The sequence below is a fragment of the Mustela erminea genome, chromosome 13 (genome assembly GCF_009829155.1).
Source record: "Mustela erminea isolate mMusErm1 chromosome 13, mMusErm1.Pri, whole genome shotgun sequence".
NCBI classification, from domain to species: domain Eukaryota; kingdom Metazoa; phylum Chordata; class Mammalia; order Carnivora; family Mustelidae; genus Mustela; species Mustela erminea.
In genome coordinates, this window is record NC_045626.1 from 234340 (window position 1) to 258707 (window position 24368).

Below are 24368 nucleotides of genomic sequence, written 5' to 3' on the forward strand. Positions count from 1 at the left end.
GGGGCTGGGTGAGAACACCCACTTTTCCCTCCTTGACCAGCCACAGCAGCCTTGTCCGTGGTTGTGGTTGTGTGTTTTTCTCTCCCCTCTACACACTTCCGATGCTTGTTTCCTGGGGATACTCTTGAGTAGCCACGACTCAGAGATCCCTAACATCAGCCTCGGAGATGGGAGGGAACTGAGAACCAGCCTCTGTTTTTCCTGCTCAGCGCACCAGACTTGTCTAGGCCTTAGTCTCAGGGAGGCTGGAGCTATTCCATGATTTCTCTGAGACCTGCCTGGCAGGAAGGAGGGCGGGCCGCACCTTGGAGCGGGAAGCTGGCCAGCCAGGTGTGCGGCCCCACGGCCACGTTCCCTTTTGGGGTGTTTCAGGTCTGTGGAGATAGGACCGTGGGGGGAGCCGCGCTGTGGACAGAGTCCTGGGGCCCTGCGGCTGGTCTTCTCCACCCTGAGTCCCACCTGCAAGGGTGCTGGGCACGCGGGGCTGCCGACTTCTCACAAGTGTCCTCAGTGCCCCTCCATCCCACCGGCCGTGGGCTTCACTAACGCCCAGCCCACCAGCATCTTTGTCCGAGGCCCCTTCCCGAGGCCCCCGGCGCTCCCCTTGGTCAGGGAACTCTGGAATTCCTGTTTCTTTATGTCGGCGGGCACCCCGTGGGTTCCCCTCCGGAACTGTGTGCCTCAGATGAAGCCCGGAGCACTTAGCAAGTTACAGCAAGAGACGCTGCCGCAGGCAGCCCCGGCTCCCGCCCTAAGCGACATCCTGGGCCTGGTTCCCCAGAAGGGCCGCCCCCTCAGCCTCACCGGAGACCAGGTTAGCCTCTGACACCTGCTGCTCCGGGCTCGGCCTGCCCGTCGGGAAGGGGAGCCCCTCAACGCGTCAGAATACGCGGCCGTGGAAGGACCGCGGGGGTCTCCTGGGGGCGCTGAGGCACGACCTGCGGCCGCAGACGCCGCCCCCGTCCCCACGAGAGGGGGTCCCCAGGGGAGGAGGGCTCCGGGCCTCGCGCAGACCTCGGCCAGAGGCAGGCGCGGGTCCTCCGCTCTCGGGGGCGCGCCGCGTCCACAGGGCCCCTTGCCCCGTCGCAGGTGCGGACGCGCCCACGTGGGTCCCGGGCTCCGGAGGCGCGGCCTCGCCGGGAGGTGCTTCCTGACCCCAGCCCGGGCGTGCGCGCGGAGCAACGGCGCCCCCGCGCCCCCGACGTCCGACCCCTCCCCGGCTGTGCGGTGCGCTCTAGGACCCAGCGCCGCTTGGCCCCGCGCCCGGGCGGGCGGGGCTCCTGCATTGTGACGTCACGAGGAGGCGGGGCTGCGGCGCCGGGACGGACAGACGGACGGAGGACGCGGGACAGACCGGGCGGGGCCGGCGCGGGCGCGGCCGCCGCGGGTGAGGATCGGGCTCCGGGTCCGCAGGCCGCGCGTGGACGCGGACGCGGAGGCAGCGCGAGGGCCGCCCGCCCCGGGGTCGCAGCTCGGGGATCGGCGGGGGCGGCGGGTCGCGGGACGGAGCCCCCCGGACCGAGCGCGCGGCCCCCGCCCCCGCCCCCGCCCCCGTCCCCGTCCCCGTCCCCGTCCCCGTCCCCGTCCCCGTCCCCGTCCCGCTCCGGAGCCGCTGGCCTCCCTTCCTCCGAGCGCGCTCGCCCCGGCCTCGGCGTGCTCGCCCCGGCCTGAGCGCGCTCCGCCCCGCCCCGCCCCGCCCCGTCCCGCCCCGCCCCGGCCGAGCCGCCCCCCCCACCCCCGGCCCCGCGGGCCCCGCCGTGCGCCGGGCGCCTCTGTCCCCCCGCGGGGTCGGCTCGCGCGCGGAGGGCTCCGGGGCTCCGGTGTCGGCGGGGGGTGCCCCGGCCGTGAGCCCCCGCGGCGCCCTGGCTCGGAGTTCTCGGCTCTTCTCTCCCGCCAGGCTCCGATGGCGGAGGGTCGCCGGGCAGCAGCGGCGATGTGGGGGTGACCGCAGCGCGCGACCCGGGAGCCCGCGAGAGCAGCGGGCCCGGGCCAGGCGGACGTCCGTCGGCGGGCCGCAGGTGCTCGGGATGGAAGCGGAAGGCTTGGACTGGCTGTTGGTCCCCTTGCACCGGCTGGTTTCCTGGGGGGCGGCCGGGGCCATGGTCTTCGGAGGGGTCGTGCCGTATATCCCCCAGTACAGGGACATCCGGAGGACTCAGAACGCTGAGGGCTTCTCGACCTACGTGTGTCTGGTGCTCCTGGTGGCTAATATTTTACGGATCCTCTTCTGGTAAGTTGGGGGCTTTCTATGGGGGTGCTTCCAGGGAGATGGCTTTCTCTTTTCGGGGTTCCGGAGTGGGGTGGGGTGGGGGTGGCGGCAGGAACTGGCCGGTTGCATGCGATCGTTTCCCAGGAAACATGGGGGATCGGAGTGGAGACTCTCGGGCTTCGTCTTCGTTTCATGGCACTCATACCTGGGGAGAGACTTTCCCGCAGACGACTGGGTCCCTTCCCCAGGAAGAAGTTAAGACTAACCAGAAGTGACGAGCTGTGGGAAGGGCATACGGCTGACCACCGAGCCCCTCAGGAGGGGCCATCAGAGCCGGGCAGGAAAGAGCTCAGGGGCTGGGTGCGGGGAGGGCCGCCCCCCCAGCCTTGTCTGGTGTGCACAGCTTTGTTCCCTTCTGATAGGAAAGGCAACTTTCTGGCTGCTACTTGAGACTGTTTTCTTTGCCAGTCACAGGCCGCTTGCTCTTACTGTGGATTGCATTCTGGTGAGGAAGTCTGTAGTTCATTTTAATAGTTGCTAAAGCCAGGCATGTCTGGGAGGGGGCATTTTTAGAGGAAATGAAATGGTGTCTTATGACCGCCTTTTTTTTCTTAAGAGAGGAAGAGGGGGCAGTTGGAGAAGAGGCAGAGGGACAGGAGAATATCGAGCAGACTGCGTGACCGGCGCAGAGCCGGATACAGGGCTTGATCTCATGACCTGAGTGCAGTCAGGTGCTTAACAGACAGAGCCACCCAGGTGCCCCGTTCTAAGATGGAAGAGGTCTGGAACTTTCTTCTTGACTGTGCACATATAGTGAGACAGGTTGCTAAGCCTGCTCAGGAGGAGGTCGGCTGAGGGCAGAGGTGGGACAAGGGTTCCAGGCAACTGGTGTCCGGACCTCTGCTTCTGGTTCCTCCTGTTGGCTTCTTGGTAAGGGACTAACCACATTGTTTGTTAATTCTTTTTTTTTTTTTTTTAAGATTTTATTTATTTGACAGAACACAAGTAGGCAGAGAGGACAGCAGAGGAAGAAGGGGAAGCAGGCTCTCAGCTGAGCGGGGAGCCTGACGTGGGGCTCGATACCAGGACCCTGGGATCATGGCCTGAGCTGAAGGCAGCCGCTTAACTGACTGAGCCACCCAGGTGCCCCTTGCTAATTAATTTTTAAGTCAGCTTTACGGAGGTCAATAAAACTGCCCATCATAAGTTCACAGTTGGATGAGTTTTGACAACATCCCCTTCCCATCATCATCACAACCCGGAGAGGAGTTTTCTGAGCCCAGAGGTTTGCTCTCTCCTCTGTGTTCCGCCCAGGATGGGGCCATCCAGTGGTGCCAGGCCCCAGGCTACCTTTGATTTATTTTCACTGTGTGTTAGTTTTGCCCTTTTCTGGGGCTTTTAAAAGGTGAGCCAGTAAGTCAGCCCCTCCAGGGAGAATTTGTCACATCCCCCGGTGTGTCTCTGGGTTAGGAGCTACTTTGGAAGGAGAAGAGCTCATGGGTGCTTACTTGTTTCTCAAGTTGAAAACGCATGTTTTCAAGATTTCTCCTTTTCCTTCGGCTGGGGGCAGAGATCACTCGCTTCACAGTGACATGTGGCTTTTTCTAAGATGGCTTTAGGGGGCGCCTGGGTGGTTCAGTGGGTTAAAACCTCTGCCTTCAGCTCAGGTCATGATCTCAGGGTCCTGGGATCGAGTCCCACATCGGGCTCTCTGCTCAGCAGGGAGCCTGCTTCCTCTTCTCTCTCTGCTGCCTACTTGTGATCTCTGTCTGTCAAATAAATAAATAAAATCTTTAAAAAAGGGGGGGGGCTTTAATCAAGTCTGAGGTTGAACAGAAGCAGTTCCTGAAATATAATTGTATCTGACACCATTGTTAATCCCGAGTGCACTGGAGGGTCATTCAGGGGTCTCCCAGGCTGAGGTTGTGGAACAAGTTTTCTCTTGCACTGGGGGGAGGTGCCTGACATTGGCTTGCCTTATGGAGGAAAAAGATCAGTCAAGAGATCTCTTCCTAGTATGCTTCTCCTTCACAGTGGCAAAAAGAGGATAGAGTAGCTAATGTACATCCAAATAGCTGGTTTGGAGAAGTCAGTAATTACACTAATTTCTTGAATGCCAAGTCTCAGGGATTCTGGGTTTAACTGGCATTTGGGCTGGGAGTCCTGTCCCTACTCTAGGGCCTGAGACTTTGGGAAGCAGAATCTGGAGCTCTCCTAATGGGGCACTGGGCTTCTCAAGTGTGGGCTTCTAAACTGTGGGCTTCTCAAGTGTGGGCTTCTAAACTGTGGGCTTCTCAAGTGTGGGCTTCTAAACTGTGGGCTTCTAAACTGTGGGCTTCTAAACTGTGGGCTTCTGAACTGTGGGCTTCTAAACTTCATCCACTGGCAAGTCTATTTCTATCCGTCCTACTGGTCCTTTCCCAGAGTCAGCACCCTGTGCTGTCCCGGGTCACTGGAGCCGTTCTGTGGCGACATGTGAACACACAGGGCTGCCCTCAGCCCTCATTACAGGAGACTGCAGCAGTGTGCAGGGTGGCAGGAGGGCTGGCCAAGGGCACTGGTCCCTCCTCCAGAGTGTCTCTGGCTCAGGGGTGTGTTTTTCCTGCATTTCATGCAGAACAGTCCTTGCGTTCACAGTGAAGCTCGGCAGACGGGCTGAGCTCTGTCCAGGACTTGGAGTCATGTGGGCTTCTCTGCCCACCAAGTTCTGGGCCCCACTCCTCGGAGAGGGGTGCACACCCTCCCTTTTATGTCTTCTCTGGAGCCTCTGAAGCCCTCACTCCTGGGTCTACCATCCTTCATGGGTTAGCAGCAGCCCATGGGTTAGCAGGTGTTGGTTTTCTGCGTTCCAGACCCTGGTCCAGATGCCATGGGGTTTGCATGTTAGCAGAAGTGCTGTGTGGGGTGTACCTTGTACACAACATGGGTTGTGGCAGGCTCCAGGTGAGACGGAAGCTGTGTCTATGCTAGACCAGGGCTGGACTTAGAACTGAAGAGTGTGTTTCCCAAAGCCGGCTGAGACCACAGTCCTCGGAACTCTGGTCTGGGAAGACCCCTGCGGATTTGTGGTGTGAGGGTTGGGAGTGGCTCGCAGTTGTGCGGCAGAGGGGGACGGAGCTGGGTAAACCCTGGGTTTTCTTTTTCTTTTTTAAACTTCTTTTTTAAAAGATTTTATTTATTTATTTGACAGTGAGAGAGAGAGATCACAAGTAGGCAGAGAGGCAGGCGAGAGAGGAGGAAGCAGGCTCCCCGCCGAGCAGAGAGCTGGATGCGGGGCTCGATCCCAGGACCCTGAGATCATGACCTGAGCCGAAGGCAGAGGCTTTAACCCGCTGAACCACTCATGTGCCCCAGTGCTGGGTTTTCTAAAACTTGTGGCACAACTTCTTCTTAGGGCAGATGATGGGGGTCAGCCCCCCCCGCCCCCGCCATGAGTGAAGGCGTGCTGCTCAGATAAGCCAGTCTGAAGGGTTTGTCTTCCTTTCTTCTTCTTTTTATTTTTAAATTTTAAATTATTATTATTATTATTTTTAAGAATTTGAGAGAGAGCATGAGTGCAGAGGGGGAGAGAGAAGCAGACTCCCTCCAAGCTGAGTTCCCCCTCTGATGTAGGACTCAGTCCCAGGACCCCGAGATCATGACCTGAGCCAAAGGCAGATGCTTAATGGACTGAGCCACCCAGGTGCCCCCTCTAGCACTTTTATTTCTTACAATTCTTATCATCCTTTTGCAGAACTAGTATTCAGCAGATTATATTCTATGAAATGCTTATGGATAGTATTTTGACTCAGAAGAGTGGCGTCAGGAGACACCAGGCGAAGAGCTAAATGATGCCTCATGACTGATGTTTGCAGACTTGTGATTTTGTAGAGAAAGGCAGAACAAGGCGCAGGAGGCCAGGGTACAGGGCTGGTATCACAGGACCTTCCAGCCCGAGCCTTCTGCATTCACAGAGCTGGTTCTCAAGCTCCATTCCTATTGGGTGAAAACACTGTAACAGAGGCAGTGATGTGTTAGATGTTTAATAACATTGTTTCAGAGATGCAGTGACATTGTATCAGAAATAAGGAAACACTAGAGAGGGGGCAACACCCTGTCAGAGATGGAGTAAGACTCTATTGCATAGGGTAACATTTTATCAGAGACACAGGGAGTGTTGTGACCACATTAGATACAGTAACATTGTATCAGAGACGCAGCAGGTGTCATACCAGAGTCCTGCGTGCCTTGTATCAGAGATACGGCCCTGCTGGGCACACAGTAACATTCAGCTAAGGGTGTAGCAGTCAGTGTGACACAGGGTAGGAGACAGACAACTTCTTTCTACTGATTTCCTGTTACTTGGAAGACATGAGAAGGTGTAGAAACTTTTGCTCAGACTTGGTGAAACATCGCCTTGCCTGCAGTGAAGACTGGCTTATCTGAGTAGCACGCCCTTCACTCATCCGGGGGGCTGACCCATCATTTGCCCTAAGAAGAAGTTGTGCCAGCACACATTCTCAGGCAGGAGAGGACAAAGTGTTGACATCTCTGTCGGTTTAGTTAGTTCTTAGCTTTAAAGGAAGAAAAAGCTTAACCAATATGATAAGTAACAAATGGTATCTATTTGAATTGGCCTCTAAAAGTTACTAATGACATTGATCCTCATTTCAGATTTACTTTGTCTTTTGTATATAGCTTGTCGAAAGTTGTGCTTTTTGAAATCTGTATCTTGCTTAGCCTGTCTTTCCAAAATCAGTTAAATATTCATCTCTGCTCCCTCTCACTTCGCTTTAGATGATCTTGTTTTTATTGTAAATACTGAATTCATCTGGATTCAGGTTTCGGTGTAGGGTTTAAGGGGAAGTGCAAACCTTGATTTCTTTGCCCACAGTTTTTCTAGTCATTGTTTCTATTGAGAATTTAAAAAATAAAAGTGTTCTTTCTCACATAATGGCCAGAATTGCACATCTTCAGCCTCACAACTGGCAGTTTGCTTGGTGCGAGGGGCCCCAGAATACCCTGCTGTACTGGGGTTCTTCCCGCCTGCTCAGGAAGGAAGCATTTCCTGTCTCCTTAGGCAGACATTGAACTTTTGCTGTCCCCTTGTCTGACCTTCACCTAGAGAGGAGTTGACCTCTGGGATCAGCTGGGTAACCAGGGGGATCCAGTTCCTAGAAAGGACTAGAAATGTCCTTAATGGCCTTCGGGGTAATAGCTGCCCTTCACGGAAGAGACAAGGCCCTGAGGTGGTGGGTCCAGGTGCAAAGGCTGTGGAACCAGCCTGGGGTGGAGTCTGTGGGCTCCCCCGGTCTGTGTTGCTGGCTTCGAAAGCTCCAGGGCCCATCGGCCCTTTCTTGCTCTGACCATTTAGCATTTCAGCTCCTCTCCTGAAGGAGGGGTCCAGACGAAGCAGCAGGATCCCCAGTGAGCGCAGGTGACATTTCCTGGGGAGGCAGGCGAAATCTCATGGTGATGGAGTTGTCCTATCTGTGTCCTGGTTCCTCTGGGGCCCAAGGGGTTTGGGCCTGAGGCTTTGTGACCCCAGACTGCTCTGTCCTTTGCTCCGAGGACACGAGCCAGGCCTTAACCTTAGAAACCGTGCAGAATGCCGATGCTGGCACTGGTGTCATGGTTCCCGTTCCCAGGGACTATCTGGCTGTTCCTGGTGGCTGGACCTCCTGCGGGCTGGTGGCCTGGGTGCAGCCCGCTCCCGGTGGCCTGCTCTCCGCTGCTGGGCCAACTCACACTGGCAGGGCAGACCCTGGGCAGAGGCGTCCCCTCCGGAGAGGTGCGTGGGTTGGCTAGGACGCTGGCAGGGCGGTGCGTGCCCACGACTCGGTCTTGGAGAAGCTGACTTGCGCTGGAGCAGGGGCCAAAGTCAGTGTCTCTGTGCGAAGAAGCATCATGTTTTCTCGACCGTGTAGGGAGATTTTCTTGCTGTGTGGGCACACCTCTCAGACGTGTGCACCTCGGCCAGGAGAGCTAATCTTGGTCTTCACGACAAACCCAGAGCTGAGTTTTTGCCTTGATTTCTCATTGGTTTGGTGTTGGCAGGTGTGGGGGAGCCCAGGCCCATGCCCTGCCGGGAGCTCTGACCCAGCTCTGTGTCGTGGGGGCGCCCCTGCCAGGCGTCAGTGGTCAGCTCTCGGTGACCGTCCCTCTCTGCAGGAAGCACGGTGTTGGCTCAGGCCAGAGTGAGGGAGAGGGCGGTGGGGAGGGGCGGGCGGTTCTCTCTGCATCTTCTTTTCACGACCAGCTGGGAAGTCAGTCTGCCGTGCAGGGTCTCTTGACTCAAAGCGTTGGCAGCAGTTCAAGTTTGGGAGCTGCCCTCAGGTCATGATGCAGCCAGACCTAGTGGGATTCCTGCTCCCCGATAGCTGGGCTAGAATTGGGGTTGGGGCTTCAAGGGGTGCCCTGTCCAGGCCTGGCCTTAGAGATGGGCCTGGGTCAACACTGATCCTCGTGGCCACGGCAGAGACCCCTGAGCTGGCGCACGGAGGGCGGCGCTGCTGTTCTCTGCCCCTGGGGTTTGGGATCTGCTGAGGCGCCCGACGCGTGCTGGTCACTAGATCGAGGGTCTCACCTCCAGGACCTTATGGCTCACTTGGTGACACTTTACCACCAGGAGGACCTCGGCAGGAAGGGCACGAGAGCCGGGCAGGCTGGGGGGTTAGAGGAGAGTGGGCGGCGAGGCCTGGGCGGGGGGGTCAGGGCCTCAGGTCAGGAGTGGGAGGTTGTGCCCTCAGCTGCCTCCTCCTCTTCTCTGGTGGGAGGGACGGGGGGTTCCCTGGTCCGCCACTGCTCTGGCCTACTGACCCTGCTCAGCCCAGGCAGGAGGCAGGACTTCCTGTCATTCCTGGACTCTGGGTGCGGGTCCCAGGGAGGGGAGCGTGGCAGCCCTGCCTGTCGTTCTGAGAGGTGCCCCTGCAGAGGGGGCGTCGTGGTCCCTGGTCCTGCCGTCCCCGAGTGCTCCTAGCCCCTGCCCACCCTGCTGTGTCTCCCCGCGGAGCCTGGAGGCCCAGGCATTCGGGCCCGTGGCTGTGACGCATGTGCGAGTCCGTCTGGGGCTGCTCACGAGGTGGCCACGGGGGCCGTGGCAGGGGCCCGGGCAGGGAGAGGCGGTGAGGCCCCTGGTGCCCCGGGGGCCCTCCTGACGCCATGGTCTCTTTCCCTCCCCAGGTTTGGAAGGCACTTTGAGTCGCCGCTTCTCTGGCAGAGCGTAGTCATGATCTTGACCATGTTACTGATGTTGAAGCTCTGCACCGAAGTCCGCGTCACAAATGAGCTGAACGTAAAACGCCGTTTCTTTGCAGGTTGGTGATCTGATCTGCGGCTTTGGGAACAAAGCGCTCGGTCAACAAGCAGAACTCACCCCATGTGCGCGGGAGAGGCAGGGGCCGCTCTGTGTTGCCGGAGCCGTGCTCGGTTCACCCAGGGCACGGTGGCAAGTGCCTGGCGTCCGTGTGTCCCGTGTGCCGCATGTTCCCTTAACACGGGGTCGTTTCTTCCCTGGAAGGTGGGCAAGTTCCGAAGTAATCTTGACGTGTTCCTCTGCACCGTGGCTGTTTACCTGAGGGTTCTGATTGGGGTAGGACGTACGTTTCGGTATCTTCTCTGGCACTGTCGGTTCAGAGGGGGTTTTGCCCGACGATGGTTTTCTCACCGTGTGGGGCCGGCGCCTCCCACGTGCCTGTTCAGTGACCGTGTAGCTGCGGTTCGGTGCTTACACCGGGAGCTTCCTCTCGTGCCTGGTAACCATTCACCCGACATCCTGCTTCTGCGGGGCCGGTAGGGGGTCACCTGGAGTGGGCCCTCGGGGTCTGCGCATCGGGCAGGACGAATGACACGCTCAGCCCACACTGCTTCGTGACTTTGTGGCTCAGAAAATAGAAAATACTTCTTCTTTTTGCCTTTTCCTTTGAAAAAGCTCCTTCTGGGCTGATGTTCTGTGTATGAACATAGGGGAGTGTTGTCGATGCTTTACTTCGGGTTTTCTTCCAGTGGCGAGACAGAAGACAGCTCTCATTTGACTGTGTCTGAAGCGTGTGTTTCATCTCCGCTGTTGCTTCGCGGAGCTTTTTTGCGGGACTGTGTTTGGCTCCTGGGGACTTGAGGTCTTGCTCCTGTGTTTGTCCTGATGGTTATTTTCTCTCCATCGGAGCAAATTCTTTCCCCTGGTAGCTTCTGTTTTTAGAGATGAAGGTTTGCCAGTTTCAGTCTTTAAATAGGTCACCCTCCAGCGCTGACGGGCGGCCGGACCGGTTCGTGTCACTCAAGTGGCCCCCACGGTCTGCTGCTGCTGTGGCTTTGTTCTCTCTCCCTCATGGACTTCTCTGCAGTCTGTTCTCAGCTCTCACTGTTCACAGCTGAGGCTGTGCTCGTTGTACTGTGGGTCCTGCCTAAGAGCAGGGCTTCTCCAGCCCCCCGGCCCTTAGCGGGTGAGGGGCTGGCCCGAGTTCGCCCCCCCCCCCCCCGGCTCCTGATCTGCAAACCTCAGCATGGCCCAGAGTCTGCGCCCACCCTGTGGGAGAGGGTGGGAGTCGGTCAGTAGTGTTTCTGCTCCCTCAGGGAAGCACGAAAGGCAGAAGGCGCTTGGGGCCCACAGTTGCTCAGTGTTCCTATGCCTCACTCTGAAACGTGAGACCAGATTTCATGATCTTGTTGGAAATAGAGTGAGGCTGTGCTGAGTAAGGGGCCAGATGCAGCAGGGGCGTGGGCCTCCAGGCCATGGAGCAGTCCTGGAGTCACCCGTCTGTGCCCTGCTTGAAAGACAGGCTGTTGGCTGCCCGCACCTGCTGTCTTGCTTCCTGCGGTCACTGGCAGGTGGCCGGAGGCACAGGTGCGGCTGAGGGCAGGGGCAGACCTCGGGAGCGGGGAGTGGGGCCTCTTCCCAGAGCCCTTTGGTGCCACAGTTCTCTCTCGTTCTGTCTTGACTGCTGGTGTTTGTGTAAATTCTTCCACAAGGACTGTCTTTAATTCTGGTTGGTTAGAACGGACCGAGTTAAAGCAGTGAATCCCAATTTCCAGGGATAGAGCTGCAGTGTGAACTTTCACAAGAGGCCTCTCTGGGATGAGTCGGTGAGCGGCGCCCATGCACGTCCACTCCTGGGAGCCTGGGAGGGGCCGTGTCAGCTGGTGTGGGGGCTGCAGGGGTGATGAGCGCTGAGGCCTCCCCGGGGGTTGCCCTGGACTGCCTGGGCGGGCCTGATGTCGGCAGAGGCCCTTAGAGTAGAAGAGGAGAGAGGACATGGCCAGGAGGGCCTTGAGGAAGAAGTGGTTCTGGCCCTGGCCACGGGGGAGGGGCAGGAGCAGGAAGTACCTGGGAAGCTGGCAGGGCAGGGACATGGGGAGCTCAGCCTCAGGGACCCAGAGAACAGAAAAGGAGAACAGTAGACACAAACCCAAGCACGTCAGAATGACCACTTGGAATGAATTAAACAACCCAAATCAAAGGGTATAATTGCTAAATGAATTTTTTATAAGTTCTGCTATATGCTGTTTGCAGGAAACACGCTTTAGATTCAAAGATGCAAGTAAGTCAGAGAGAAAGGACGGAGGGACCCCTGGGGTCGTCTGCCTTCGGCTGAGGTCATGATCCCCCGGGGCCTGGGATCCAGCCCGCAGCAGGCTCCCTGCTCTGTGGGGGTCTGCTTCCCCCTCTGCCCCTCCCCCAACCTCACGCTGTGGTGGGCTTTGACCTTGCCCCTCGGAACAGCCCCCCCTCCCCGGGCCTGTCCCTGCCTGGCTGGCCTCATCACTGCGGTTCTGCTCCGGCAGAGGACGGACGCATCTCAGGAGCCCTGCGCTCCTCGAGGGCAGGTGGGGGCGCAGACAGCCTCAGATGCAGAGCCCGTCCCCAGACTCCACATGCGAGAACACGGCAGGATGTGTTTGAGGGTTAGTGAGGTCCGTCGCTAATTCTGGAATCCAATGAGATTGACGGATTTTTGTGTTTCCTATGCACTCCTGTCCTCTGCCGGAAGTGGGAAGGTTGGGGGACAGGAACACCGGCTAGTTCGGGCTGGAAGCGCCGAGTCCCTTGACGAAAGTGCCAGGGGCCTCCCCGTGGAAGGCAGGCAGCCCCCACTTCCTGCCGGTTTTCTGCTGGGGCGTTGGGGTTGCCTGAGGGGGCTGGCCTTGCACACCTCAAGTATTTAGGGAAGGAAATCTTTAATAGCCCTGTTTCAGCGTTCTCAAAGGATAGAAAGCCTAAACAAATAACAACTTAAATGTTTTATACCTTTTATAGAGGTTTTTAATTTTGAAGGTACTGGTTCATGTTGGAAGTTAAGATTAAAGAAAGAAATGGAATCAAAAGAAAAAAGCAGGTTACTTACACAATTAAATATATAATTTCCTGTCTGATTAGAAGGAGCTTACATGCTCGTAGTCGACATTTTGGGGGAGGAGAGAGGAGTATGAAGTGAAAGCCAGTAGCTTTCCATCCAGCCACCCGGAGGTGACATCTGTGAACTCTGGGGACACTTCTGCAGTTCGTCTCCTATCACAAAATTGGAAGTATTTCACAGAGGCTCAAATTTTTAAAAATGTCTCCTTCCACTGGGGGTTCCTTCTGTGCCCTTGTTCAGACTCTGGTTGGGCTGGGGTGTGGGTCCTGGAGGTGGCTTCGGCCTCCGAGGGTGGCCAGACACATGTGTTTCAGGAAGAAATCTTCTGGAGACGCTGCTGTTTACCCACCGCGGGAGTGACGTTCGATGTGTCTTCTGTGCTGTGTTTTTCCTTCTCACCCGTCATGTTTTATTTGGAGAACGTGAGACGTCTACAGACTCGGGGAGAGGTGTGGTCGTGCCCACCTCTGGCTGCTCCCGGAGGCCTGTTCTCGTCGCCCGCCTGCGGTTTCTGAAGGCCATTCCTGACGTACCCTGTTTGTGAATAGTTCACAATGTATCTCTGAAAGAGAAGGACTTCAAAAAAATACTGTCATGCCATTATCAGCCATAAAACATGAGTTCCTTAATTATCTAGGACGCAGTTGCCGTGCAAGTTTCTAGCTGCCTCGTCACTTCCTCATTTTGGGCCGATTTAGCTCCTCGAGCCGGGGTCAGGTTACAGGCTGCACACTGCGATCAGCTGATGGTCTCTCTTTCTTTCTTTTTTTTTGAGATTATTTTGGTTTGTTAGAATGTTTAAGCAGCAGAGGGGGAAATAGGCTCCCCGCGGAGCAGGGAGCCCAACGTGGGGTTTGATCCCACAACCCCAGGATCATGACCTGAGCCGAAGTCAGACGCTTACCCGGCGGAGCTGCCCAGGCGCCTGCTGCTTGTCTGTCTCATCTGCAGGCTCTCGCTCCCTTCTGTCCTTCCGTGTGGCCTGTGTGCCGTTACAGCAGGTGGCCGGGTCTGCGGGTTGCTGGGTGGTGCGACCCCAGGCTCCGCCGGGGGCTGACAGCCCAGGAGTGTGCAGGGAATGCAGAGTCGAGAGCGAAGCCACATCTGCGCGAGGACGAGGTTCCTGCTGCCGCAGGGGACCTGGAGGTGCACGGACCTGGTCCCAGCCTGGCTTCTGCTGGCCACACCCGTGGTGGTTGATCACATCTTCTTGTCTCTGGCGTGCCGTGTGGAAGGACACTGGAAAGAGATCTTTGGGTCTAGGGGTCGGTCAGATGTAGGTTTGGTTCTGTCTGTTTTTTGGCGACTGTTGTGTTCTTCTACAAGGACGCATGTATTGTTGGCTTATCTCTTGTTGGAGGTCAGTGGTGGCGGGGTCAGTGGTGGAGAGGAGTGGTCAGTGGTGGTGGGTGCCCGGTGCCTGACCCGTGGGCCGCGAGGCTGCAGAACGCTGATGTTCTGTCCGTCTCTGCTCACCTGTTAGCTGGAGGGCTTCTCTGAAGAAAAGCTGCCCCTGTAAATGCTGTTCAGTTATCCAGTGGTATAATTTATAAATGAAAGGCAGGTCATTACTTCTCTTCTTTCTCTTTATTTGCCGGTTTTCAGAATTGGTTCCCTGACATCTGGAAACAGTGATTACGTTGTTTTTCTGCTCTGAGTGTATGGGCTTCAAATCCCCTATTTGATGTGTTTCTCTGGATTGCCTTTTATTACATCTGGTGAAGGCCCCATTGACTCCCGTCTGCCATTGGGAGCCTCTGCAGCTGGCTCCTGACCTTCTGGCACGGATGAGTGTCCCTTGGACCCGGGGGTGTTTGGAGGCTGCACTCTGGTCCCGGGACAGCTATGGGACTGGGGGTGGTGTGGCTTTCTCAGTGGGTGGGAGGTTCTGTGGCAGATGGTGTGGTGAGACCTGTAGCCGACTCTGCCGACCTTCCGTCTTGTCTCGTGTCTTCCGCCGACTTCTTGAGGACCCAGGAGCGAGAGACTGGCCGGACTTGCTTCCCTGTGCTGGAGGTGCTCTCCGTAAGGAGCCTCCTGGAACATTGTTTTCTTGGGGGTCCCAGGATGATACGTTCTTACCGTCGATGACCTTTTTCCGAGTCGCTGGGAAGAGTGTCTCCTTAGGGATGGGCACACACTGCTGGCTTCTTGGTTCCCTTTTACTGAAGAAAGAACCTCATCTCTGGCTCAAGGTCAGGTGGTCGCCTTCATCTGACTTGGCCCCAGATCTCGGCACTCCAAGCTCCAGGATGGAATTGCCTGGGGAAGTGGGTGGGGGAGGGTCACATACCATCCTGAGAATGAAAGCTGAGGAGCCCCCCCCCCCAAGCCCCTGGAAGGTGTTTGTCTATGAGCTGTTCTGCATTTCTGAGGGTTAATCGTGTTCTCCTTGGACACGGGTCACACGTCCTGTGTCTCTCCTGCCTACAGCCCTAACTGATGTCTGTCGCATCTCCATTTTGCCTGGACCCCCCTGGTGCCCTGGTCTCTGGGTCGTCCTGTCCATGGAGCCCTCGCCCGCCTCGGCCCCCACGCTCTGCTCCTCCCAACTGGTCTCTCCACGCGCCTACCGCAGTGGCTCCCACACCACGACGGGGACCTGAAGCCGCTGGAAACCGCATGCGCCCTGGCTCCTGGCCGCTCCCAACCTTCCCGCCAGCCATCCCCTGGCTGTCCTCTGGCGCTCAGGACGGCCAGTTCTCCTGTCTGCGCTCCGGCTGGAGTCTCTGTGCTCGGGTCCTTCGCGCTCTGTGTCCGTCCGTCCGTCCGTCCTGTCCTCTCAGCTTCTACTGGGGACTCTGCTGGGACGTGGTCACGTGGCCTCCTCACGTGGCCTGCGCTTGCGACATGGCAGCCAGGCTTCAGGGGGTGGGTCTGGGAGAGAACCGGGTGGGAGCTGTGTCTCTCTTGTCATCTGGTCTTGGGGCCCATGCAGCATCGTCTCTGTGTCCCGGAGTGGTCTCGGTCCCCAGGAGCCCAGGGGTGCATCCAGCGGGGAGCGGTGAGGCCCTGACGTCACTGTGGGCGCGTCGCTGGGAGGCCTGGACCACGTGAGCAGCATGGACCGTGGGTCCCTACCTGGGCTCTCAGCTTCAGGACTGGCTCACCTCCAGTCTGTCCTCTGCAGGGATGTTTCTCTGCTTTGTAGCCAGGAAACCTTAGGTGGCTTGACTCTGTCCTTGGGGTGAGTCTCCCCGCCCTGACCCACGACTCCCTACCAGCTGCTGCTTTTCCTTCCCCCGTGGTGCTGCCCAGAGACCCGATGGGCCATGTTCTCTCACTCCTGGGCCTGCCCCTGGCCCCACCCTGCTCCCTGGTGTGCTTCCGAGCTCTGCTTGTCCGCTGGGCATGATGTGGCCCGAGTCGAGAGGGCAGATGGTGTGTGGGGGTCCGGCCTGCGCCCGCAGCCTACTCGAGCAATGTGTCCTGTGTCCCCTTCGCCCCCTTGCACTTTGGAACCTGATCCTTGAGGAGGTGTCAGTGAGTGGTGAAATCGGTCTCAGGAGAGAAATAGAATCACGAAGCTGTGTTCAAGGGCAGGAGCTGGGAGGGAGTGGGTGCGGAGGTGAGGCGTGTGGCGGTGCTGCTGGCAGGAGCCCTCATGTGCGCTGTGCGGCCGCTCCTTGTAAGCAGGGCCTGTGGGCATCTGCTGTCCCCACGCATTGCTTGGGGCAGGGGACAGGGAACTGGGCCCACTGACTCTTCCCTCCGTCTCTCAGACTCCGTCCTGGGCTCCGCTGTGCAGGGACTCTGGCTGTGTGTTCAAGGGCTGTGGGCTGTCGTCCAGCAGCACCGTGTTGGGGGGTCTGCGGTGGGGCTGGGCTGCCGGAGGAGCAGGTTCCCCCAGCACGGAGTCATCTCGTGCTACGTCAGGTGCAGCTGCCCCGACGCCTCCAGTCCCTCCCCGGCGGGCCGGACGCCGCATTGTCTCTGGGCCACACGTTTGTCAGGTTCGCAGGTTGAACTGGCTCCCCATTCCCAGGGGGCATTTCGTTAGCGTGCTCCGAAAACAGCTTTCTGCAGGGTGTGACCCTTTCTGAAGGCTGTGACCCTGGGACAAGAGCCGTCAAAGCTCGCATGGAGATGAGATTTAGGGGAAAATAGAAGTAGCATCTGCTTTCTCTTTCTCTCAGCCCAGCAGCCATGCAATGGCCTTTATGGCACCTCCGACCTTACAAATTAAGTGAAAATATGGTGACTTTGATTTTTTCGGCCAAGATTTCTTTCTCCTGCTCCAGGCACTTCTACAGGAAGAGGGTAGGTTGGGGGTAGAATAGTTCAGGAAGTAAATTTCCTAAAACACAGAAGCCAAGATCTGTCCTTCTGTTCCAGTGTCTTTTGTTTTTGTTTTTGTTTGTAAAGAAATGCCAAGAGGGCTGGGAGCCGGGGCTGCGACCAGTGTTCAAACCAGTCTGTTTCTGTCCTTCCTCCTCTCTGTTCTCTTTCTTTCAATGTCGCTGCAGATAATAAGGATGAAGAAATCAAGGTCCCCCCCAGGCGGTCATATCTGGGTACGTACCACACCGCACAAGGCGGCCCCCTGCACCCTCTGCTTCATTCATTCTGTGCAGCTCTGTCCCAGCTCAGCCCTCACTGTCCTGCTGCTCTGTGTGTGCTTCCTTTTACTAAGGCGGCCGTGTCTCCAGCGAACTAACCAACCCATAGCCTGCTATTTTTAAGCATGAACTAGTTCCTAGAAACCTGTCCATTGTGTGTGTGTGTGTGTGTGTGTGTGTGTGTGTGTTGGGGGGGCAGATGATCAGAGTACAAGTTTTGGAATGCTTTTGTTAAATTTGTTAAATTTGTTACAAAGTGTTTTGGAATGCTTTTGTTAAATTTGTTACAAAGTGTTCTATTCTTTTTGATGCTATGGTACATGGAATTGTTTTCTTAATTTCATTTTGGATTGTTCATTGCTATGTTGTAGAAATAAAATTGGTTTTCACATATTAATCTTGTATCCTGCAGCTTTGCTGGTCTCATTCTTTAGTTCTAATAGCTTTCTAGTACATTTTTTAGGGTTTTTCCCTTGTAAGATTATGTCATCAGCAAGTAGAGGTAGTTTTACTTTTTCCTTTCCAATCTGAATGCTTTCACTTTTTCTTGCCTAATTATTCTAGAATTAGGAATGGCTAGGAATGGTGGGCCTGGGTATGCTTGTCTTGTGCCTGGTCTCAGTGAGAAGGCATTCTGTCGCCATCGAGCCCGATGAAGTTGCACAGTTTACACAGATGCCTCATGTAGATGAAGCAAGAACCTTTCTGTTCTGAGTTTGTTGAGTGGTTGTTGGTTTTTTTTTTTTTTTTTTTAAATCATGAAACGATGTTGAAGTTTGTCTAATGCTTTTCTGTGTCTTTTGAGATGATCATGTGGTTTTGTCCTTTATTCTACATTGATTTTTGTATGTTGAACCAACGTAGCATTCTTGGGATAAACCCCATCTGATCGTGATGTGTAATCCTTTTTATAAATTGCTGGATTCTGTTTTCTAGTTTTTTTTTTTTTTTTAAGATTATTTATTTATTTATTTGACAGAGATCACAGGTAGGCAGAGAGGCAGGCAGTGGCAGGGGAAGCAGGCTCCCTGCCGAGCAGAGAGCCCGATGTGGGACTCAATCCCAGGACCCTGAGACCATGACCTGAGCTGAAGGCAGAGGCTCAACCCACTGAGCCACCCAGGCACCTCTTTCCTTTTCTATTTCAAGTTCGTGAAGGATTGGTATCAATTCCTTATTAATTAAAAAATGATTTATTGAGGTATAATTGACATATAACATCTGGTTTGAGTATGTAGTAAGTCTACTTAACATCAGTCATTGTTTCCTTAGATTCCACATATAAGTGATCATACAGTACTTGTGTTTTTCTGTCTGACTTATTTCACTTAGCATAATGCCCTCAGGGTCCATCCGTGTTGTTGCCAATGACAGGACTTTTTTCTTTTTTATGCTGAATAATAATTCCACTGTGTATATACACCACATGTTCTCTGTCCATTCATCAGTGGGCAGACTCTTGGGCTGCTTCCAGATCTTAGCTATGGTAAGTAATGCCCCTGTAAACATAGGGGTGCATATATCTTTTTGAATTAGTGGTTTTGTTTTCTTTGGATAAATACCCAGTAGTGGAATTGCTGGGTCATGTGGTAATTCTACTTTTAATTTTTAAAGGACCCTGCGTGCTGTTTTGCACCGCGGCTGCACCAGTTTGCATTCCCACCAGCGGCGCACGAGCGGTCCTTTTCCTCCACATCCTTGCCGACGCTTGCTCTCTGTTGTCCTTTTTTTTTTCTTTTTAAAGATTTATTCATTTATTTGACAGAGAGAGAGAGAACACAAGCAAGCAGAACAGCAGGCTTCCTTGCTGAGCAAGGAGCTCCATGCGGCGCTCGATCCCAGGGCCCTGGAATTATGACCTGAGCCGAAAGCAGACGCTTAACCAACTGAGCCACCCAGGCGCCCCAGCTCTGTTGTCTCTTTGATTAAAATAGTCACTTGTGAGCTTTGGTGGTTTTCTTTGCTGTTCAGAAGCTTTTTAGTTTGATGTGGTCCCACTTATTTATTTTTGCTTTTTTTCCTTTGCTTTTGGAGTTAGGTCCAAAAACTCATCACCAAGGCCAATGTCATGGAGTTTATTGGCTATGTTCCTTTATGGGAGGTTTTTTGTTTTTTAACTGAAATATATTTGACATACAGCATTGTGGAAATTTAAGGTGCACATCATTTCCCTTTGACGCATTTATATATTGTAATATGATTGCCACCATAGTGGTGATTATCATATTACATAGTTAAAGTCTTCATAGTGGTTAGAATAATTCCGCGTTATCTCAGCAGGTGTCATGGCCACAGTACTCGTCTGTGTTCACCTCCGGTGCTCTCCGTCTCTGGGGCTTGTGTACTTCTCATCACAAGCTCATTGATTCTTTCAGTGTTGGGTAGAATTATCCTGTGAGGTTTTCTGGCCCTGGGCCTTTGTGGTAAGTTTTAAAATGACCAGGTCAGTCTCTTCTTACAAGTCTCTTCAGACTTTCTGCTTCTTCCTGAGCTACTTTTCTTAGTGACTTTTACTTACTTAGTTACTTTTCTTAGTAACTTTTACTTAGTTACTTAATTACTTTTCTTAGTTGCTTGGAATGTGTCCACTGAGTCTAATCTGCTGATGTGTACTTTTGTCTTATTTTTGTTTCTGGGCAGGTGGTTTCTCTTTCGTCCTTGACTTGAATAGTGTGAGTTCCCTTCTCTCTCTCTCTCTCTTTTGGTTGTTCTAGCTAAAGGTTTGTCAATTTTATTGATTTCCCCCCCCAAAGAACCAAATTTTGGTTTTGTTGATTTTCTCTGTTGTGTTTCTATTCTCTCCTGTGCTTATTTTGATTCTAGTATTTCCTTCTCTCCTGCTTATGGCTTTGGGTTTAGTTTGCTTTTTCTAGTTTCCTAAGAGTGGAAGGTTAGATTATTGATTTGAGATCCTTTTTTCTTTTTTAGTATAGCATGTATAATCATAAACAACTTCTAATAAATGCTTTCAGTGAACCCTGAAAGTTTTGGCATGTGGTGTTTCCATTTTCATTGGTCTTAAGTACTTTTTAACTTCCTTTGAGATTACTTCTTTGACCCGTTTTTTTATTTATATATGTTGTGTCATTTGCACGTATTTTCCACAGATTTTCATCTGTAACTGATTTCTAACTGAATCCATGTAGTTAGAGAATATACCTTATATCATTCCAGTCATTTTAAGCTGAGGTTGGTTTCATGGGGTCACAGAAGGTCTGTCCTGGAATGTCCCCCGTGCACGACACCCTTTGCTGGGTGGAAGTGGAGAGAGACTGTCCGTTCCGTAGAGCTCACGTCTTTCCTTCGCCCTTTCTGGTTGTTACACCCATGACCGAGAGTGTATATTGAAATCTTCCACTATTTTTGAATTATTTGGTTTTCTTCTTCACTTCTGTCGGGTTTGCCTCTTCTGTTTTGGAGGACTGTTGTTAGGTGTGTCTGTGTTTGTTTATATGTTTATACTTTTACCTGACTGATGGATTGGCCCTTGATTATAAATTGTCCCCCTATTTCTAGTCATTTTTTTTTTGTTTTAACGTCTCTTTTTTTTCTGATCTTAGTATAGCTACTGCAGACCTCCTGTGGTTGCTGTTGTTTGATGAAATTTTTTCCCTTATTTCACTTAAAAAAAAAGATTTTATTTGTTTATTAGAGAGAGAGGGAGGGTACATCATACATGAGTGGGGCGAGGGCCAGAGGCAGTGGCAGAGGGAGAAGCAGGCTCCCCGCTGAGCAGGGAGCCTCACTCGGGGCTCCATCCCAGGACCCTGAGGTCATGACCTGAGCTAAAGACAGATGCTTAACCTGCTGAGCCACCCATTGGCACCCCTTGATTCTTCTACTTTAAACTTACTTGTTTCTTTGAATCTAAAGTGTGTTTCCTGTAGACAGCATATAGTGGAACTTAGAAAAAATTCATTCTGGCAATTATGCCCTTTGATTTGTGCTATTTAATCCATTCGTGCTGAGTGTTATTTTGATGTGTTTGGACTTGTATCTGACGTTCTCCGTTTCCCCGTGTGTCTTCTCCTTACTGCTTGCTTCTGGGTTAAGCAGATGTTTCCTGGTATATTAATTGTTTTGGTGATCTTTTATTTTTTAAAAAAGATTTTATGTATTTATTTGAGAGAGGGAGCAAGTGAGAGAGCACAAGCAGGGGCAGGCCCAGAGGGAGAAGCAGACTCCCCACCGAGCACGGGGGTCCTGGGACCGAGCCCCACATCCGGCTCCCTGCTCAGCGGGAAGCCTGCTTCTCCTGCTGCCACTTCCCCTGCATGTGCTCTCTCTCTCTCTGTCTGTCAAATAAATAAAATCTTTAAAGAAATATACAGTGTTAAGCTTCTGTAGTGAAATTTTTATTTCAGTTATGTACTTTCAATTTCTGAATTTCCATTTGGTTCTTTTTTATAATTTCTATTTTGTACTGCTTTTCTTTTCTTTCTTTCTTTCTTTTTTTTTTTTTTAAAGATTTTATTTATTTATTTGACAGAGAGAGAGAGGGTGATCGAGGGAACACAAGCGGGGTGGGGGCGGCAGGCTTCCCGCCGAGCGGGGGGTCCAATTCAAGGCGCTGGATCCCAGGACCCTGGGATCATGACCCGAGCTGAAGGCAGACGCTTAACCTACTGAGCCGCCCACGTGCCCTGCACTGATTTTCTGTATGATGAGACACTGTCATGCTCTCCTTTACTTTATGATTTTCTTAGGTTCTTTGAAATACTTAGAGTGACTGTTTTAAAGTCGTTTCTGCTCAGTCCAGTGGCTGTGCCCCTTCAAAAAGAGTTTTGTTTCCTCTTAAGTTTCTTCTGCATATGGGCCACTTTCCCATTTCTTTGCATTTCTCAAACATTTTGTTGAAAGCTGTGTATTGTAAAATACTGTAGCGACTCACTCCTGGATCCCCCCGCCCCCATGTTGGTGGGGAGGCTTGTTTGCTGATGTGTCGTGCCAGTGGGCTCGTCTGGTGCCATCTCTGAACCTGTCTTCCCCCAGGCAGGGCTGTGGGTCTAGCTGTCTTTGACCCTCCTGGGTTCCCCTGTTGAGCTTCTGGGTGGCCGGCCCCTGTCGGAATCACACGCCCCTGTGCGCCTCTGCCCGTGGCTAGCAGATCGGCAGCCTGGGCGGGTCAATGGCTCTATTGGGTGGGTAAGGCCCGGGGGGCACGAGTGGCTCATCAGGCGGGGGGATCTCAAGGGCAGTCTCCAAGGCTGCTGTGCCCCAGGAGGGCTGTTTTTGTCTGATGCACGCAGAGCAGGTCTGCTGGTTCAGGAGCTGCCGTGCTGAGCTGTCAGCTCCCGGTTGCTCCTCTACCAAGGTCCCCACTGCTTTCGTCAGGACTTAGGCTTGCTCCTGCTCCTGTTCCTCCCTTTAGGGAGAGCGACAGACCGGTCTGTTCCTGTGCGCCCCATCTGTGAGACAGACCTCGGAACCCCCGCTCTGCAGCTGGGGGCTGGGGCAGCACCAGCTTCTCTGGGGTGACGCCCCTGCTCTTCTGAGTGTGGGACCGAGGGGACAGTTCGGCCCTCCCAGCGTGGGACCTCAGTCCCGGAAGCAGGTTGGGAGGGGACGGTATTCCCTGCAGCCTCTGTCGCTGAGTGTGTGGGGAGCAGCGCCCCGGGGGCTCTGCGTGCTAGCCTGCAGCAGTCAGCTGAGGGCTGGGAAGTGCTGGCGGCTGGTGCCCCTGGAGAACCCGCGGCACTGCGGGGCTGGGGCATGGAGCGGCCGCCCCCCTGGAGCGGTGGGGGCCGCGGGCCGAGTCTCAGACGCTCTTCTATTAAACAGATGTTAGGACCCTTCACGGGGTGCACACACTGCGCTGTCTTGCCGGGGAGAGCGACCGCCGTCGCGTCGCAGAGGAGGTTTCAGGCTGGGAGAACAGGAGCTTTTCTGGTTTTGCTTAGAGCTGCCTGAAGGGGCACCTGCTCGTTCTCGGTTGGTTTTCTGTTCCGTGGGGGATAGGGCAGGATGTTCACCTGAACAGAAGGTCATGTCCTCCGGTAAGGTTTTAGATGCAGCCTTAAAACTCAAACCGAAGTGCTGTTTTGATTTGGGGAGAAGCTGCGTTTCCCAGTCTGTCTGCTGCTCTTCCTGCTGCGTCCAGCACGGGGACCTCGAGCACCGCCTGCGGCTCCGCGGGCCTGAGCCAGCAGCCTGCCGTGGAGGCCGGTGCGGGCCTCTCAGCCGGGGCCCTCCCGTCGCCCAGTGCAGGGAGCCCCACTGAGCACGAGTTGTCCGCACAGAGTCCTCGCAAGCCAACAGAGTAAGAGGGAAGGGTCTGCAATTCAGGGGTGCCGAAGGCCAGCCCATCTGCTGGGGGGTCAGCCTCGGGGGCATGGTGGGACCCCCCAGGACAGCGTTTTTGAACAAGGGCCGGTGTTCCTGCTCACTGGTTAGTCATACTCTGCTCCGGGGGAGGGGGGAGGCGCTCTGGGACCTTTGGGTCCCCGGATCACCCCCTCACAGTGGTGGCCTGCCGGTCGGCAGACCTGCCCAGCAAGGGTGGTGCATGAGTGGGCAGGGAAGGTGGGTCAGTGTGGTGAACCCCGTGGCCCACAGTTCTGTAGTCCTGCAGCTGGATTGCGCAGCCCTTTGCTAACCCGCTGCGTCCCTGTCGGGCAGAGTTAAAGCCGGGGTGGGCTTGGAGGGTTGGGCAGAGTGGCTGTACCCCACCTTGGAGAGCCAGCTGCCTCCTGACCAGCCCCTCCCCCCCATCAGGAGCCTTGCAGGCCGCCCACCCCAGGCTTCCTCTGGTGACCCCTCTGGTGACAGCACATGCTCCCCCATGGGGCCTGGCACCCCATCTTCCTTGTCAGAGTGTGAGCCCAGGGACATGGGGTCAGAGATTGGGACGGTGTCCCCAGACTGAGCGGACACTCAGCAGTCACACCGATAAGCAGTCGTGCCTGGGTGGGGGCGTGTGACCAGAGCCGCGTGTTAGTCTGATCCAGGGTGTCGAAGGAAGGAGTGAGGGTGGCTTTGTTTTCATGAAGACTTGATTTCTAAACATTTGCATTTTTTTGAAAGGCCACAAAGTTAGGGTAGGAGTGCACCGCTTTTTCTTACCTGTTTGCGAGGAAGTGTCTGACTTGCTGCCTGGTGACCCCGGACACTCCAGGGCTGGCTCTGGGAAGCAGGATTCCAGCGTCTGTGGGCCACCCTGAGGTTCCGCTCAGACCAGCCCACCAACCTCAGCGTGCGCTCGACGGTGCAGGGACGGGTCCCCAGAGCCCGTGTGCCCAGCCGTCCCATGCTCCTGGCCTGTGCTCGCAG

At 54.7% G+C, this 24368-nt stretch overlaps 1 protein-coding gene across 3 annotated transcripts in view; it reads left to right on the plus strand.

The window, feature by feature from the left end:
* Nucleotides 1–345: 345 nt before the first annotated feature.
* The window catches only part of SLC66A2 (solute carrier family 66 member 2), a 47725-nt gene continuing 23702 nt past the window's right edge, over nt 346–24368 (plus strand). The window contains exons 1-4 of one of the 3 annotated variants that reach the window (XM_032310856.1): nt 346–814; nt 1090–1387; nt 1898–2230; nt 17007–17054. In XM_032310856.1, the coding sequence (XP_032166747.1) occupies nt 638–814; nt 1090–1387; nt 1898–2230; nt 17007–17054 (856 nt within the window). In that variant the 5' untranslated portion in view covers nt 346–637. Of the gene's footprint in view, nt 815–1089; nt 1388–1730; nt 2231–9370; nt 9505–17006; nt 17055–24368 lie in introns of those variants that run through there. The other 2 variants (XM_032310857.1, XM_032310858.1) reach the window with 2 other exon arrangements.